At 40.4% G+C, this 16,382-nt stretch overlaps 1 protein-coding gene across 5 annotated transcripts in view; it reads right to left on the minus strand.

Annotated features, from left to right (window-relative positions):
• The window catches only part of homer3b (homer scaffold protein 3b), a 60,170-nt gene extending 44,443 nt beyond the window's left edge, over nucleotides 1–15,727 (minus strand). For 2 of the 5 annotated variants that reach the window (XM_014216079.2, XM_014216075.2), the window contains exons 1-2: nucleotides 15,648–15,727; nucleotides 15,372–15,538 (exon numbers count right to left, since the gene is read on the minus strand). In XM_014216079.2, the coding sequence (XP_014071554.1) occupies nucleotides 15,372–15,397 (26 nt within the window). In that variant the 5' untranslated portion in view covers nucleotides 15,398–15,538; nucleotides 15,648–15,727. Of the gene's footprint in view, nucleotides 1–3,832; nucleotides 3,883–5,518; nucleotides 6,023–15,371; nucleotides 15,539–15,647 lie in introns of those variants that run through there. The other 3 variants (XM_014216077.2, XM_014216078.2, XM_014216080.2) reach the window with 3 other exon arrangements.
• Nucleotides 15,728–16,382: the final 655 nt, after the last annotated feature.

Below are 16,382 nucleotides of genomic sequence, written 5' to 3' on the forward strand. Positions count from 1 at the left end.
CTACTGTACTCTATTGTGCTGTACTGTGCTCTACTTTGATGTCCAAACTTGTGGAACATAGACGTCTATGATTGATTCAGATTTGGTCCTGTCTGGACCAACATAATTTGGTCGTTTGGTGGCCGAGCTCTTTAAAATAATAGCCAGTGTGTAGAATAATACCAAATACGCAAAGGAGGATAGTGCAGATTTCTACCTCCGTGTACCTATTTAGGATACATCACCATGAACTGAATTACACTCATAACCATAAATATGTATTTCTGTGTGGTACAGATCAGGGACCAATGATGAAATTCCGTCACCACAATTCTGTTTCGGAATGTAAATCCATTTCACCTACAGTAGTTCAATAACGAAAATATATAATTTCTTTCAAACTCACGGTGTCATGTCATAGCTGAAACCCCATTCTTTCTGCAGACATCTTGAATCATAATTCGGAGCAGATATTTAACACCGTTTTTGGAAAATGTCGTCACATAAATTGTACCAAAATTCTGTTACGAAACTTTGCATCTGCACAGTTCTTCCTGTAAACGTGTTTCTGTAAAATGTTCAGTGTACATTGTTAAAAGTAGTCCTTGTGAACAGAGTTATATGGTTTGTTAAAACTTTAAAATCAATGTTTTTTGTTTGATACATTTTAAGTGAAAAATCTGAGTCTCAGTGCAATTTTGTTACTGTGGAATTGCCCCCATTCCTTTCCAGAAACCTAGATTATTGTTTTTGTATAGAGAATAAAATGTGTGAGAGAAAAAGGAGAACTACAGTCAAAATGAGTTTAAGGGTTTCATTCCTATGACCCCCCTGAGAGTCGAGTGAGCCTCACGTCAACATTCCTGAGCCAGCGAAAGTGTCCAGCCATTTCAGCAACATGACACTACACAACTAAATACCAAAATAGCATGGTGGAAACGCTAACTCACTACTACTCAACAACAAGTAGACATCTCAGCTCACATATGGTCTTCTATCAAGGTGCTAAGGTGTTACATTCTTTAATCCACACATTCCTTTCCAGGGACCAAATTATGTTCTCATCAAATGGAATTCTCAACAACTTAACAATGTTAACGATAATCTGGAAACTTTTCAAAACCTTCTTAGCATCATCTTCACTTGTAATATGAAGTGCAGGCTCTTAACTTGGTCAGTAGGCTCTTGCATATGTCTGACTGACAAAATGCTGTAGTCAAGAAATTAAAGTGAAAGGGAGAGAGAATATTACATGCATAAGCAATAGCAAAGATCCCCAAAACAGCAATTAGCCAGCACTTCCTCAACCTCAGAATTGTCATTGAACAATAAGCTATAGGCCACAAAATACCATTTCATGGCATATATAATTTGTGTAATTTTACTCAAGCTTGCACAACGCAAAACAAATCCTATTTTTGGGACAACTGGTTAAGGCACAATGTCTTTGACACAATGCAATAATTTATGAGGACAATTTCAGGGTAAATTCATCTCAGTGCAGAAACCAAATCTCCAAAAAAGTTCTGGGACACTGTAAAGTCCATGGAGAATAAGAGCACCTCCTCCCAGCTGTCCACTGCACTGAGGCTAGGAAACACTGTCACCACCAATAAATCCACGATAATTTAGATTTTCAATAAGCATTTTTCTATGGCTGGCCATGCTTTCCACCAGGATACCCCCACCCCGGTCAATATCCCTCAGCAACTTGCCCAAGCCTCCCCAATTTCTCCTTCACTCAAATCCAGATAGCCGATGTTCTGAAAGAGCTGAAAACTCTGGACCCCTACAAATCAGCCGGGCTAGACAATCTGGACCATCTCTAAAATTATCCGCTGCAATTGTTGCAACCCCTATTACTAGCCTGTTCAACCTTTCTTTCATATCGTCTGAGATCCCCAAAGATTGGAAAGCTGCCGCGGTCATCCCCCTCCTCAAAAGGGGAGACACTCTAGACCCAAACTGTCACAGACCTATATCTATCCTACCCTGCCTTTCTAAGGTCTTCGAAAGCCAAGTTAACAAAGAGATCACCGACCATTTCAAATCCCACCGTACCTTCTCCGCTATGCAATCTGGTTTCCGAGCTGGTCATGGGTGCACCTCAGCCACGCTCAAGGTCCTAAACGATATCATAACCGCCATCGATAAGAGATAATACTGTGCAGCTGTATTCATCAACCTGGCCAAGGCTTTCGACTCTGTCAATCACCACATTCTTATCAGCAGACTCAACAGCATTGGTTTCTCAAATGACTACCTCGCCTGGTTCACCAACTACTTCTCAGATAGAGTTCAGTGTGTCAAATCGGAGGGCCTGTTGTCCGGACCTCTGGCAGTATCTATGAGGGTGCCACAGGGTTCAATTCTTGGGCCGACTCTTTTCTCTGTATACATCAATGATGTCGCTCTTGCAGCTGGTGATTCCCTGATCCCCCTCTATGCAGACGACACCATTCTGTATACTTCTGGCCCTTCTTTGGACACTGTGTTAACTAACCTCCAAACGAGCTTCAATGCCATATAACTCTCCTTCCGTGGCCTCCAACTGCTCTTAAATGCAAGTAAAACTAAATGCATGCTCTTCAACCGATCGCTGCCCAGCATCACTACTCTGGACAGTTCTGACTTAGAATATGTGGACAACTACAAATACCTAGGTGTCTGGTTAGATTGTAAACACTCCTTCCAGACTCACATTAAGCATCTCCAATCCAAAATGAAATCTAGAATCGGCTTCCTATTTCGCAACAAAGCATCCTTCACTCATGCTGCCAAACATACCCTCGTAAAACTGACTATCCTACTGATCCTTGACTTCGGCGATGTCATTTACAAAATAGCCTCCAACACTCTACTCAGCAAATTGGATGCAGTCTATCACAGTGTCATTCATTTTGTCACCAAAGCTCCATATACTACCCACCACTGCGACCTGTATGCTCTCGTTGGCTGGCCCTCGCTTCATATTCGTCGCCAAACCCACTGGCTCGCAGTCATCTATAAGGTGGCTAGGTAAAGCCCAGCCTTATCTCAGCTCACTGGTCACCATAGCAGCACGCGCTCCAGCAGGTATATTTCACTCATCACCCCCAAAACCAATTCCTCCTTTGGCCGCCTTTTTTCCCAGTTCTCTGCTGCCAATGACTGGAACGAATTGCAAAAATCACTGAAGCTGGAGACTCATATCTCCCTCTCTATCTTTAAGCACCAACTGTCAAAGCAGCTCACAGATCACTGCACCTGTACATAGCCCATCTGTAAATAGCCCATCCAACTACCTCATCCCCATACTGTTTTTTTTTTCTCTCCTTTGCACCCCAGTATCTCTACTTGCACATTCATCTTCTGCACATCTATCACTCCAGTGTTAATTGCTAAATTGTATTTATTTCGCCATTATGGCCTATTTATTGCCTTACCTCCCTTATCTTACCTCATATGCACACACTGTATATTAACTTTTCTATTGGTGTTATTGACTGTATGTTTGTTTATTCCATGTGTAACTCTGTGTTGTTGTTTGTGTCGCACTGCTTTGCTTTATCTTGGCCAGGTCGCAGTTGTAAATGAGAACTTGTTCTCAACTGGCCTACCTGGTTAAATAAAGATGAAATAAAAAAGATGAGGCATGAAAAATCCAGTTTGGACTTCATTTTTTATTTTACCGTTGGATGTTACCGTTGGATGTTCTAATTTTTATCCCTGGATTAGAACGTGATAAGAGCATACATGACGTGACAAGATGGGGCAATTGGGAGGGGAAACTTGTAGATGAGGGGCACATTTTTGGGGACAGAGCAAATGGACAATGAATTAGCACAACACATATGACATGTGTCAATAATACCTTTCTCTGTGTGATGGATACATGTTTACAGCTCAGGGAAGGCTCCTTTTCTGTGATGGAAAAAGAAGGTAACACCTCAAATTAGACTTAAAAAAAAAAGTGGAATAAACTTCAAAAATCACTGAGGTTTTTCAAGGTCAAATGAAAACAGAATGAGGTTAGACTGGTTTTTCTTCTTTCCCAGCCTTTTGTCTGTGGTGGAGAACTATGGGAACTAAAGACATCACTAGTTTCTCTGAAGCTGAGCTGACTGCATCCTTACCCAGACATACTTACAATACACTAAACCCCACCCCATTGGTTTCCAAGGCCCCAAGGCCCTTCTTCTTAAATATCATTAGTTAAATAATTCAAAGAGGCAACATAAATCTTTCAACTAATGATTTCACCATCAATGGAGCCTTTAACCCATTCATAGACGCTAACTACCTTTAGCTCCTATTGACAATAGTATCCTCTGGCTGGGGAAGTTTCGTTAACAGCCCCGACGCTCGTTCTGAACGTCAAAACACTTCGCTTGTGGTATGTTTTTGGAAACATAAAGAACGTATCGTTCATATCAGCGAGAAATACTAATAAGTAAAAAAAATAAATAATTTATTACACCTTTATAGGCTTCCCACACAGCCATATTTCCATATCACAGCGCTTGTGTACGGACAACAGACAAAGACAGAGGCATAGTCTACTTGTGCTAATTAGCTATCTGCGTCTCCGAAGTGTAAATGTGTGTAAACGGAAGACAGATGGCACAAAAGTGTTGTCACTGAAGAATTCTGTGTGCTGCAACTGTGTTAAAACAGTGTACAGTGAGTGTATATTTTGCATTTGTGAAAATATTTTGATGTGATATGAAAGTAGTGGTCTTTATGTTTCTAGATCCGTACCACTATTGAGAATCGATTCACATTTAGATAGAGTATTTGGCTGCCAGAGCCAATTCGCCTCTAAAAAGAACATGTAAGGCCCTTGAACTATAAAGGAGTGACGTTAGGCTCCTTTAGTCCATTATTGAGCTATGGAGCCTTGAGCACAGCTTGACTACCAAATTATGGGGTGGCTTCAAAAGCTGTCTGTTACCAAGGTAAACATGAGTAAATATTAACTGGAGAAAAGGGCTAAGAATAAGAGTAAATTCTGAAATGCTAGGCTATTGCACCACACAAAAATACAACCAAAGTCATCAACATTTCTGTGTATGTGAACTGTGGCATTTTAATCTGATTATTTCAACACATCAGTATGATATGTGTTTGACAGTGTGGAACAATGTAGCCATAGTCAAGGTGAACATTCATACAGTAGACTGAGGGCATCAACCATGCTGCTTAAAGGCTGATGGCGCTGAAATTAGGTCAGTTGAAAAAGAAATAAGATTAAACCCTTCTTTCAAATAAGATCATTAAGAAAAGACTTATGAAAAGACTTATGGACAAAACATTTAAGAATTCAGAGATGTTTTTTTGGGGGGGGGGTCAATGCATGCGTACATTACGCCCATACATTAGGGCGATAACATGGCATATCTTAAAGAACATTTCCAATCAAATTCATACAACAACATGGGTAATTTATACATACCACCCTGAACTCATCCCAAACTTCACTTTTTGTCTTTGCCTTTTCAAGAGATTGTAGAGAAAGCGCAACTTGATTTGAGAAACTATAAAACTGCAGTGCACTCACCCCATATTGTTGAACGCTTTCGGTGTCCTTGCAGAATATAAATTCCAGTCTTATCTCAAGCGATAGGTAATGTCTTGCTCTTTGTCTCCGAATAGATGGTTGTCTCGAATATCACTGTAAAGTGAATTCCTTTATAATTGTACAGTACGTTGCATTACATTTCTGTAACAGGAATACCGCAAACGTTCAGTGGGGGGAAAAATGTTTACTTGAAAACATGTGTTTTCCCAATTGTAGTAGTTCTGTTGTTTGAGATAAATTAAAACAGCTTTCCTTTGTCCGTCGAATCCCGTTCTTTGTCGCTTTTCCTTTGTGGTGGCACACTAAACTTGTGATTTAACGCCTCTCAAAAACATGAGGGAACTATGTTCTACAAAAGTATAAATGCGTTCTGCCTCTGCTGAATGTCAGCGCACGGTAATGAGATCCTTCTGCAATTTGTTGTTCCCCCTGCTCTGCCCATTCCGGTATCCCATTCAAGAATTGTCCTTGCTCAATGAGACAGAGACACTAAGTCTAACACCACCTGCTGGCTGCTATTTGACGAATCAAATTACATTGCCTCTAACCTAACCCACTTTACACCATTTGAAATGTGAAATATAATATTCCAATGGCTTGCAGGTTGTCTTGAAAGCACTCTTCCCACTTGTAATGAGGTTTGATTGACATAATGGGATTAAAATAAGTATATTTCCTGTGATTGATGGCTGAAATTAGGAATACTGTCACGTCCTTCATATGAAGGAGACCAAAGCGCAGCGTGTGTATCATTCCACATCTTTATTTATATGTGAAACTATGCAAGACATACAATAAACAAAACGTGACGAAGCGGTGCAACATACTCAAAATAATCTCCCACAAAACCAAGTGGGAAAAACAACTACTAAATACGATCCCCAATTAGAGACAATGATGACCAGCTGCCTCTAATTGGGAATCATACGAAAACCCCAACACAGAAAAAAGAAACTAGAACATAACATAAAAAATATAAACTAGACAAAACCCCGCCAGTCACACCCTGACCTACTCTACCATAGAAAAATACGAGCTCTCTATGGTCAGGATGTGACAAATACATTCACATTATGGGTATAAATGTACATTGTAATTGCTGTTTGGAATAAAAATGCTCTGTCTATTAACGTAAACCTAAATTATACATTTTTTAATTGCTGTACTTCGTACGTTTTTTTTCCTGTAGTTCCAAAAACTCTCCCTGAGCTGTCCGTGAAAGGTCAGTGTAAATGTCTCTGAAGCATTTTATTTTGTCTTCCTTCAATCTCTAAGCTTTTGTGACATGTAGGTGCTCAAAATATGCTTGAAGCAAAAAGGTGTTCATATTATATTGGTGTGTATTTGGCATCATGTTGAAAACCTCCCTAAGGCATTAATACAACATAGAAATACATATTGTAAATCAGGTGCGTCAAACTCATTCCACCAAGGGCGAGTGTCTGCAGGTTTTTCTTTTCAATTAAGACCTAGACAACCAGGTGAGGGGAGTTGCTTCTTCTTCGATGAGGTTTAACGGCAGTTGGCATCCAATAAATGTTGCAATACCGCCACCTACTAGACTGGAGTATAACTCCCTTATACTTGGCTTATTTTTTTTAAATCAACAAAAACATTTAATACTACAACAAATACCCTACCATCTAATGCTACACTCACATAAAAGTATAAATACCATACTCCACTATTTAAATCTATTTAGTCCTACAGCCTGAAAGGATGGGCCACTACCACTTAACACACCCTGTAACTCTTCTGATGGCAAGTCTGTTACACCCAAATACCTCTCTGCAGCTGCCACCACAACCTCTATTTTTTTACAACTTACGTTCCATCCCTACAGTACAGTTGATAACCATTACTATTATTGCCAAAAATCCAATCTTACTGAAACATATCACTTGTTGGTTTATACCTCTGTACTGGTACAGATCTACTATTTCATTTCACTTTTATTTAACCAGGTAGGCCAGTTGAGAACAAGTTCTCATTTACAACTGCGACCTGGCCAAGATAAAGCAAAGCAGTGCAACAAAAACAACAACACAGAGTTACACATAAACAAACGTACAGTCAATAACAGAAAAGAAAAATAGAAAAAAATGAAAAATCTATGTACAACGTGTGCAAATGTAGAAGAGTAGGGAGGTAGGCAATAAATAGGCCCTAGAGGTGAAAATAATTACAATTTAGCATTAATACTGGAGTGATAGATGTGCAGATGATGATGTGCAAGTAGAGATACTGGGGTGCAAAAGAGCAAGAGGGTAAGTAATAATATGGGGATGAGGTAGTCGGGTGTGCTATTTACAGATGGGCTGTGTACAGGTACAGTGATCGGTAAGCTGCTCAGACAGCTGATGCTTAAAGTTAGAGAGGGAGATATAAGACTCCAGCTTCAGAGATTTTTGCAATTTGTTCCAGTCATTGGCAGCAGAGAACTAGAAGGAAAGGCGGCCAAAGGAAGTGTTGGCTTTGGGGATGACCAGTGGAATATACCAGCTGGAGCGCGTGCTACGTGTGGGTGCTGTTATGGTGACCAGTGAGCTGAGATAAGGCGGGGCTTTACCTAGCAAAGACTTATAGATGACCTGGAGCCAGTGGGTTTGGCGACGGATATGTAGTGAGGGCCAGCCAACGAGAGCATACAGGTCGCAGTGGTGGGTAGTATATGGGGCTTTGGTGATAAAACGGATGGCACTGTAATAGACTGCATCCAGTTTGCTGAGTAGAGTGTTGGGGGCTATTTTGTAAATGACATCACCGAAGTCAAGGATCGGTAGGATAGTCAGCTTTACGAGGGTATGTTTGGTGGCATGAGTGAAGGAGGCTTTGTTGCGAAATAGGAAGCAGATTCTAGATTTAATTATGGATTGGAGATGCTTAATGTGAATCTGGAAGGAGAGTTTACAGTCTAACCAGACACCTAGGTATTTGTAGTTGTCCACATACTTTAGGTCAGAAACCATCCAGAGTAGTGATGCTAGTTGGGCGGGAGGGTGCGGGCAGCAATCGGTTGAAGAGCATGCACTTAGTTTTACTAGCATTTAAAAGCAGTTGGAGGCCACGGAAGGAGTGTTGTATGGCGTTGAAGCTCGTTTGGAGGTTTGTTAGCACAGTGTCCAAAGAAGAGCCAGATGTATACAGAATGGTATCGTCTGCATAGAGAAGGATCAGAGAATCACCAGCAGCAAGAGCGACATCATTGATATATACAGAGACTACTACTCACGCCACTCCTCTCAGAATCCCTCCACCGTGACCCATCTTCCCCATTTTCTTCACTGCCTCAGCATATGACCACTTCTGCACTACTCTAACCTTGGAAACCGCAACCTGCCTCTGGGAGCTTTATATATACTGCTCAAAAAAATAAAGGGAACACTTAAACAACACAATGTAACACCAAGTCAATCACACTTCTGTGAAATCAAACTGTCCACTTAGGAAGCAACACTGATTGACAATACATTTCACATGCTGTTGTGCAAATGGAATAGACAACAGGTGGAAATTATAGGCAATAAGCAAGACAACCCCAATAAAGGAGTGGTTCAGCAGGTGGTGACCACAGACCACTTCTCAGTTCCTATGCTTCCTGGCTGATGTTTTGGTCACTTTTGAATGCTGGCGGTGCTTTCACTGTAGTGGTAGCATGAGACGGAGTCTACAACCCACACAAGTGGCTCAGGTAGTGCAGCTCATCCAGGATGGCACATCAATGCGAGCTGTGGCAAGAAGGTTTGCTGTGTCTGTCAGCGTAGTGTCCAGAGCATGGAGGCGCTACCAGGAGACAGGCCAGTACATCAGGAGACGTGGAGGAGGCCGTAGGAGGGCAACAACCCAGCAGCAGGACCGCTACCTCCGCCTTTGTGCAAGAAGGAGCAGGAGGAGCACTGCCAGAGCCCTGCAAAATGACCTCCAGCAGGCCACAAACGTGCACGTGTCTGCTCAAACGGTCAGACACAGACTCCATGAGGGTGGTATGAGGGCCCGACGTACACAGGTGGGGATTGTGCTTACAGCCCAACACCGTGCAGGACGTTTGGCATTTGCCAGAGAACACCAAGATTGGCAAATTCACCACTGGCGCCCTGTGCTCTTCACAGATGAAAGCAGGTTCACACTGAGCACGTGACAGACGTGACAGAGTCTGGAGACGCCGTGGAGAACGTTCTGCTGCGTGCAACATCCTCCAGCATGACCGGTTTGGCGGTGGGTCAGTCATGGTGTGGGGTGGCATTTCTTTGGGGGGCCGCACAGCCCTCCTCGCCAGAGGTAGCCTGACTGCCATTAGGTACCGAGATGAGATCCTCAGACCCCTTGTGAGACCATATGCTGGCGCGGTTGGGTTCCTCCTAATGCAAGACAATGCTAGACCTCATGTGGCTGGAGTGTGTCAGCAGTTCCTGCAAGAGGAAGGCATTGATGCTATGGACTGGCCTGCCGTTCCCCAGACCTGAATATAATTGAGCACATCTGGGACATCATGTCTCGCTCCATCCACCAACGCCATGTTGCACCACAGACTGTCCAGGAGTTGGCGGATGCTTTAGTCCAGGTCTGGGAGGAGATCCCTCAGGAGACCATCCGCCACCTCATCAGGAGCATGCCCAGGCGTTGTAGGGAGGTCATACAGGCACGTGGAGGCCACACACACTACTGAGCCTCATTTTGACCTGTTTTAAGGACATTACATCAAAGTTGGATCAGCCTGTAGTGTGGTTTTCCACTTTAATTTTGAGTGTGACTCCAAATCCAGACCTCCATGGGTTGATAAATTGGATTTCCATTGATTATTTGTGTGTGATTTTGTTGTCAGCACATTCAACTATGTAAAGAAAAAAGTATTTCATAAGATTATTTCTTTCATTCAGATCTAGGATGTGTTGTTTAAGTGTTCCCTTTATTTTTTTGAGCAGTGTATATAAAACCGTGCGAAGGAATAAATTCCCTTTAAACGGTATTCTCTGCCTTTTTGTCATCCTTACTCACACCTACAGTCCATACCTCTTTCACACCACGGAGAGTTGAGTTGTAGCAGGGTGTTGCGTTCCCTCTTTCTAGAGGCGTGCATAACAATAATGCTCTCCCTCCCAGTTTGACTCAAGGTCTGATTACATTAATCCCTAAGCCCAAGAAAGACTTGCTTCTACTCGATAATTGGCATCCAATCTGTCTGCTCAGTAATGACTACAAAATATTAGCCTCTATATTTGCAAAAAGAATGAAGGCAGTATTGGACTCAATTATAGAAGAGACCCAATCTGGCTCCATGAGGAATAGACATATCTAATAATATACGACTGGTGTTAGACCTTATTGACTATTTGGATTTAATCTTCGAAGATAGTTTTGTCTTCGATACAGTGGAATATGAGTTTCTATTTCTCTCCCTTGAGAAATTTGGTTTTGGTGAATTATTTTGTAGCACTATTAAAACTCTTTATATGAATGGGAATAGTTCAATTAAATTAAAGCATGGCACTTCTCCTAGATTTGATTTGAAAAGAGGAATTAGGCAAGGTTGTCCAATTTCGCCTTACCTCTTCCTGCTTGCAACACAACTTCTTACAAGTTTTGATAAATCCAGTGATATAAAAGGGATCTCTATTGTGGACAGAGATATTATCATAAGTCAACTTGCAGATGACACAACCCTCTTTTTTAAAGATGCTGACCAGATTCCTAGAGCAGTCGATGTGATAAATATATTTTCCAAAGCATCTGGTCTTTGCCTAAACCTTAATAAGTGTGAAGTGTTTGCTGTTAAAGACTGTGTGATACCCTCTATATGCAATATTCCAGTCAAGGAAAAAGTAACATACTTTAGGATTACCATATCTAAGGATCAACAGGAAAGATGCTCATAAAATGTTATACCTATTATTGAAAAAAACAAAAAGAAGTTGAACCATTGGTTGCAGAGGGATTTATCCTTGAAAGGTCGAGTATTGCTTTCTAAAGCTGAAGGTATCTCCAGACTTACTTATGCAGCCCAGTCCCTATATCTTGACAACAAAATAGGTAAAGCGATTGACCAAGTGCTTTCAACTTCATCTGGAAAAATCGTACACATTATATTAGGAAATCTGTCGTTATGAACTCATATGAATATAGTGGTCTCAATTTTTTTCGATTTTCCTACTTTGAATAATACTTTTAAGATAAATTGTGCTAAACATTTTTTAAAGAATCCTACTTCCATTTGGAATTTCATCCCTCATTATATCTTCTCCTGTTTTGGTGGCCTCAATTCTATGTTACTTTGTAACTATTACATTGATAAGATTCCTGCAAAATGATCTGCTTTTCATAGACAAGTATTCTTAGTGTGGTCGTTAATATATAAACATAATTTTTTCCCTCATAGGTATTTCATTTGGAACAATAAAGACATTTTGCATAGAAACAAGTCTTTATTTTTTAAGAACTGATTCAATAATCATATCCTACTGGTGAGTCAACTTTTTAATGCAGAAGGGTTGATACTCAATTATGAGGAATTTTTATCTCGTTACAATATCCCTGTAACACCTAGAGAGTTCGCCATAGTCTTTGATGCTATTCCATCTGGAACCCTCATGTTATGTAGAGGTGTAGCCAGACCTCACCTTCTTGACCTACCCTCGCTTAATCCAGTTGACTCTCCAATGGAAAATATGTTTCTCCTTGCTCCCTCAGAACAATAGATCTATACGTGTTTTATTTGAAAAGGATATTGTATCCATTCCTTATGTCACAAGTTACTGGAATACATTGGTCACTAATATCTGTTGGAAAAAAAGTCTGGTTATTACCACACAAATACTTGCTTGTTAACTTTGGGATAGGGGACGGTATTTTCACATCCGGATGAAAAGCGTGCCCAAAGTAAACTGCCTGCTACTCAGGCCAAGAAGCTAGGATATTCATATAATTGGTAGATTTGGATAGAAAACACTAAAGTTTCTAAAACTGTTTGAATAATGTCTGTGAGTATAACAGAACTGATTTGGCAGGCGAAACCCCAAGCACAATCCATCCAGGGAAAACATTTTGAGGTCAATCTGTTTTCCATTGGTTTTCTATGGCAAGCCCGTTTTAATAGAAATATGCTTGCAGTTCCTATAGGTTCCACTAGATGTCAACAGTCTTTAGAGATTGGTTGATGTTTTTCTTTAGAGAGATGAAGAAGTACGGCTTTTCAGAACGAGGGTCCAGCCTAGTGCTCTCTACTGTTTTGATGTGCGCTCCAGGTCACACGCTTCAAGTTGTTTTTATCCAGTAATGAACACAGTTTGTCCAGTCTTAAATTTGATCGATTATTTACATTTTAAAAATACCTAAAGTTGGATTAGGAAAGTTGTTTGAAATGTTTGATCAGCGTTTACAGGTAACTTATTAGATATTTTGTAGTCATGCTGGGCGAGTTGGAACCGGTGTTTTGGTAGTGTTGGAACGTGCCAAATAAATTGACATTTTGGAGATATAACGACGGAATTAATCGAACAAAAGGACCATTTGTGATGTTTATGGGACATATTGGAGTGCCAACAGAAGAAGTTCTTCAAAGGTAAGGCATGATTTATATCGTTATTTCTGAGTTTTGTGTCGAGTGTTGGTATGCTGGGTGCTGTCCTCAGATAATCACATGGTTTGCTTTCGCCGTAAAGCCTTTTTGAAATCTGACACGGTGGCTAGATTAACAAGAAGTTAAGCTTTGATTTGGTGTATTGCACTTGTGAATGTATGAAAGTTAAATATTTCTAATAATTTTTTGGGAATTTCGCGCTCTGCATTTTCACCGGATGTTGTCAAATCGATCCCGTTAAGGGGATTTGATCCATAAGAAGTTATTAACAAGGTCAAAGAGGTCTCTTTCAAAATGATCCATAAGTATAACCCTACGAATCATTAACTGAAGAAACTCAAAAAAGACATTAACATTGATTGTACTTTTTGTGTTGAGCATCCAGAAACAGTTTCACATTTATTTTGGCATTGTCTAATATTCTTGATGACTTTTGTTTTTTATGGGAGAATGTGCTGCTCGGTTTCCATAATAAAGAAAAACAATTTTACAGTATAAATCTAATTGTGCTAATTGAAACATTTCATATTCATAAATGTAAATTCACTAATAAAAAAAACACTCTTCTGTGTTTTCTATAAGGAACTCGAGCAGTACATTATGACCATTATACATTCTTCTAATAAGAAAGCTGTTAAATCAATGTGTGCATCTTAAGGTCTTTGTATAATCTGTCATTTGTTGTACCCCTAGCATATGCTATCATTGTCTATTTGTATACTTCTTGTATGTATACAGATTTATTTATTTTTAATTGGAGAAAAAAAAAGACATGCCTCTAGCAACTTCCCCTGAAAATTAGTTGGCAACACTGACTGTGGGAAGCAGTGACGTCTACATGGGACAGCATCCATGTGGGACGCTCTCCACACGTTCTAAAGTCCATGCCTCGACGAAAACATAACCTGTGTACAATTAATTGGTTAGAGAGAGGTCTCATATCACTTTCATTTGTGTCCCCTGTAGCTTTAGAATCGTGGCAAACTTGGTTCCTGTGTGGTGATACTGATGATTTGTCGCCACAGATAGTTTGTTTACATAGGATAATTAACGTCGCAGGTTAGAACTAACCGCAACAGGTTAGGTTAATTAACATAGCTCTACTTTGCCATCTGATAGGCTATTACCATATTGATTACACCTTTCGAAACATCTCAGTTCTCCAAGTGCATAAGAAGCAGTTTATAGGGATCGATTTGGGATTGGGTTTTTGTAAAATTCATGCAGTAGGCATGTAGGCGCAAATTGGAAAATGTTAATCCCCCATAATGCAACACACTTTGAAAGGCGGTGACCACTTGACAAAAGTGATTCGCTGCAACGTCCCTATAGACAATTGAGCAGGGGAAAAGCACAAACAGATTAGATCTGGGACCAGGCTAGAATGAATGGGCGAGTTCGAGCGTATCCAACGACCATCCATTGAAGAAGCATAGTGACGTCAACAAAATGCGCCAGTTGTACGATACCAAGAGGATGATTTTCTGGTAGTTCAGATGATAATTCTGAACACAAAATAAAGTATATTCTATATATTGTCATCTGAAACTTTGTAAAATGTTGGATTTCTCATCTCTCGGGCTGTCAGATTGTTGACTCGACCAATGTAAACCAATGGGGATCAGTACACAAACTGAAGTCCAGGAAAACTGTATGCCATCTTTTCTGGAATGTAACACTGTTTCGCTAACTAGCAAGCAACGTAATCTTTCCTTGTTATGTTGTTTATGTTTTACATTTATTTACCCAGGTAGCAGTTTAATAAAACACACGACCTCTACAATAACGGCCTGACCAAGACAGAGTAGGCTAACTTGCTAGTTTTCAATATTATAGTCTTGATGCGATATGATTTTGACCCCGTCGTCTAGGTCGGGATTGTATGAGTTGTGCCAAGACTGGCAGTGGAAAGACGGCTGCCTTTGTGTTACCAGTGCTACAGAAATTATCTGATGACCCGTATGGCATCTTCTGTTTGGTGCTTACACCTACCATGTTGGGCATCTTCCAATAATTTATAACTATAAATTCTAGGGCAATAATTGACCAAAATGTCATTTAAAAAGGCATATCTTCTGGAAAACAACAATGAACATTATATTACAATGTTGTGTAATGTTTAAACTTGTGTCCTTTGCAGGGACTTGGCCTACCAGATTGGCTAACAGTTCAGAATCCTGGGAAAACCAATGGGCTTGCGGGACCGCAACATTGTTGGTGGAATGGGTAATCTTGATTACCAATGACACTGCCACTTACTGCATTGTTATTAATTTGCCCAGCATGTTCTAATGTTCAGATGATGTTCCATACACATATGATCACATAGGCCTTGGAGCTCTCCAAGAAGCCCCGCGTCGTTGTAGCCACTCCAGGAAGACCACATTCGGAGCTGCAACACATTCAGCATCAAGAATATCCCGTTTCTGGTGAATCAAAGATTTAAAAAATATTGTTTCTTCCACAAAGGCCATGTTTGAGGATGTCTAGGTGAGGATTTCTCACTGTTAACCAAAACAGTGTGTCATGAACTACCTTTATTTCCTTGGGTGCTCAGCAGACCTCCCTCAGCATTTCCCCTCGTGAACATGTGGCTGTTGGATAACATGGGCTCATATTACAGCTGTGACTTCACACCATTCCTTTCGTGTTGCAACAGATTTTCACTCGAAAAAGGTGACCAACTAGAGAATCTGATTGGAGGGGAAAGTTAAGTATACACACTCACCATGAGCCACAACACCATGAACAGACTTACATTTTTTGCTGTGATAAGGGTTTTAGCCGATTTTTCCCGACATTCCAACTACTATCCTGTCAGAGGATCCTGGAAAGAAAGGCTGAACTGGATAAGATAAGGGGTGAGAAGAAGTTGTTCAGGGAGAAGATGCATGAAACCATTCAGAAGATGCAACATGGGATTCAGAAAAATAAACTGATGAAGCAAAAACGCATTCAAAAGAAAAAAAAGGCAGCGAAGTCCATATAATGCAACACTGTACATTAACGAATTGTGTATATACAGTACATACACCATAGCAAATACATTTACACTCCGTTTTTCACAATTCCTGACATTTAATCCTAGTAAAGATGCTCAAATTTAGGTCAGTTAGGATCACCACTTTATTTTAAGAATGTGAAATATCAGAATAATAGTAGAGAGAATACTTTATTTCAGCATTTATTTATTTCATCACATTCCCAGTGGGTCAGAAGTTTACATACACTCAATTAGTATTTGGTAGCATTTAACTTAGGTCAAACGTT

The sequence above is a fragment of the Salmo salar genome, chromosome ssa10, assembly GCF_905237065.1.
Source record: "Salmo salar chromosome ssa10, Ssal_v3.1, whole genome shotgun sequence".
Taxonomy (NCBI): Eukaryota; Metazoa; Chordata; class Actinopteri; order Salmoniformes; family Salmonidae; genus Salmo; species Salmo salar.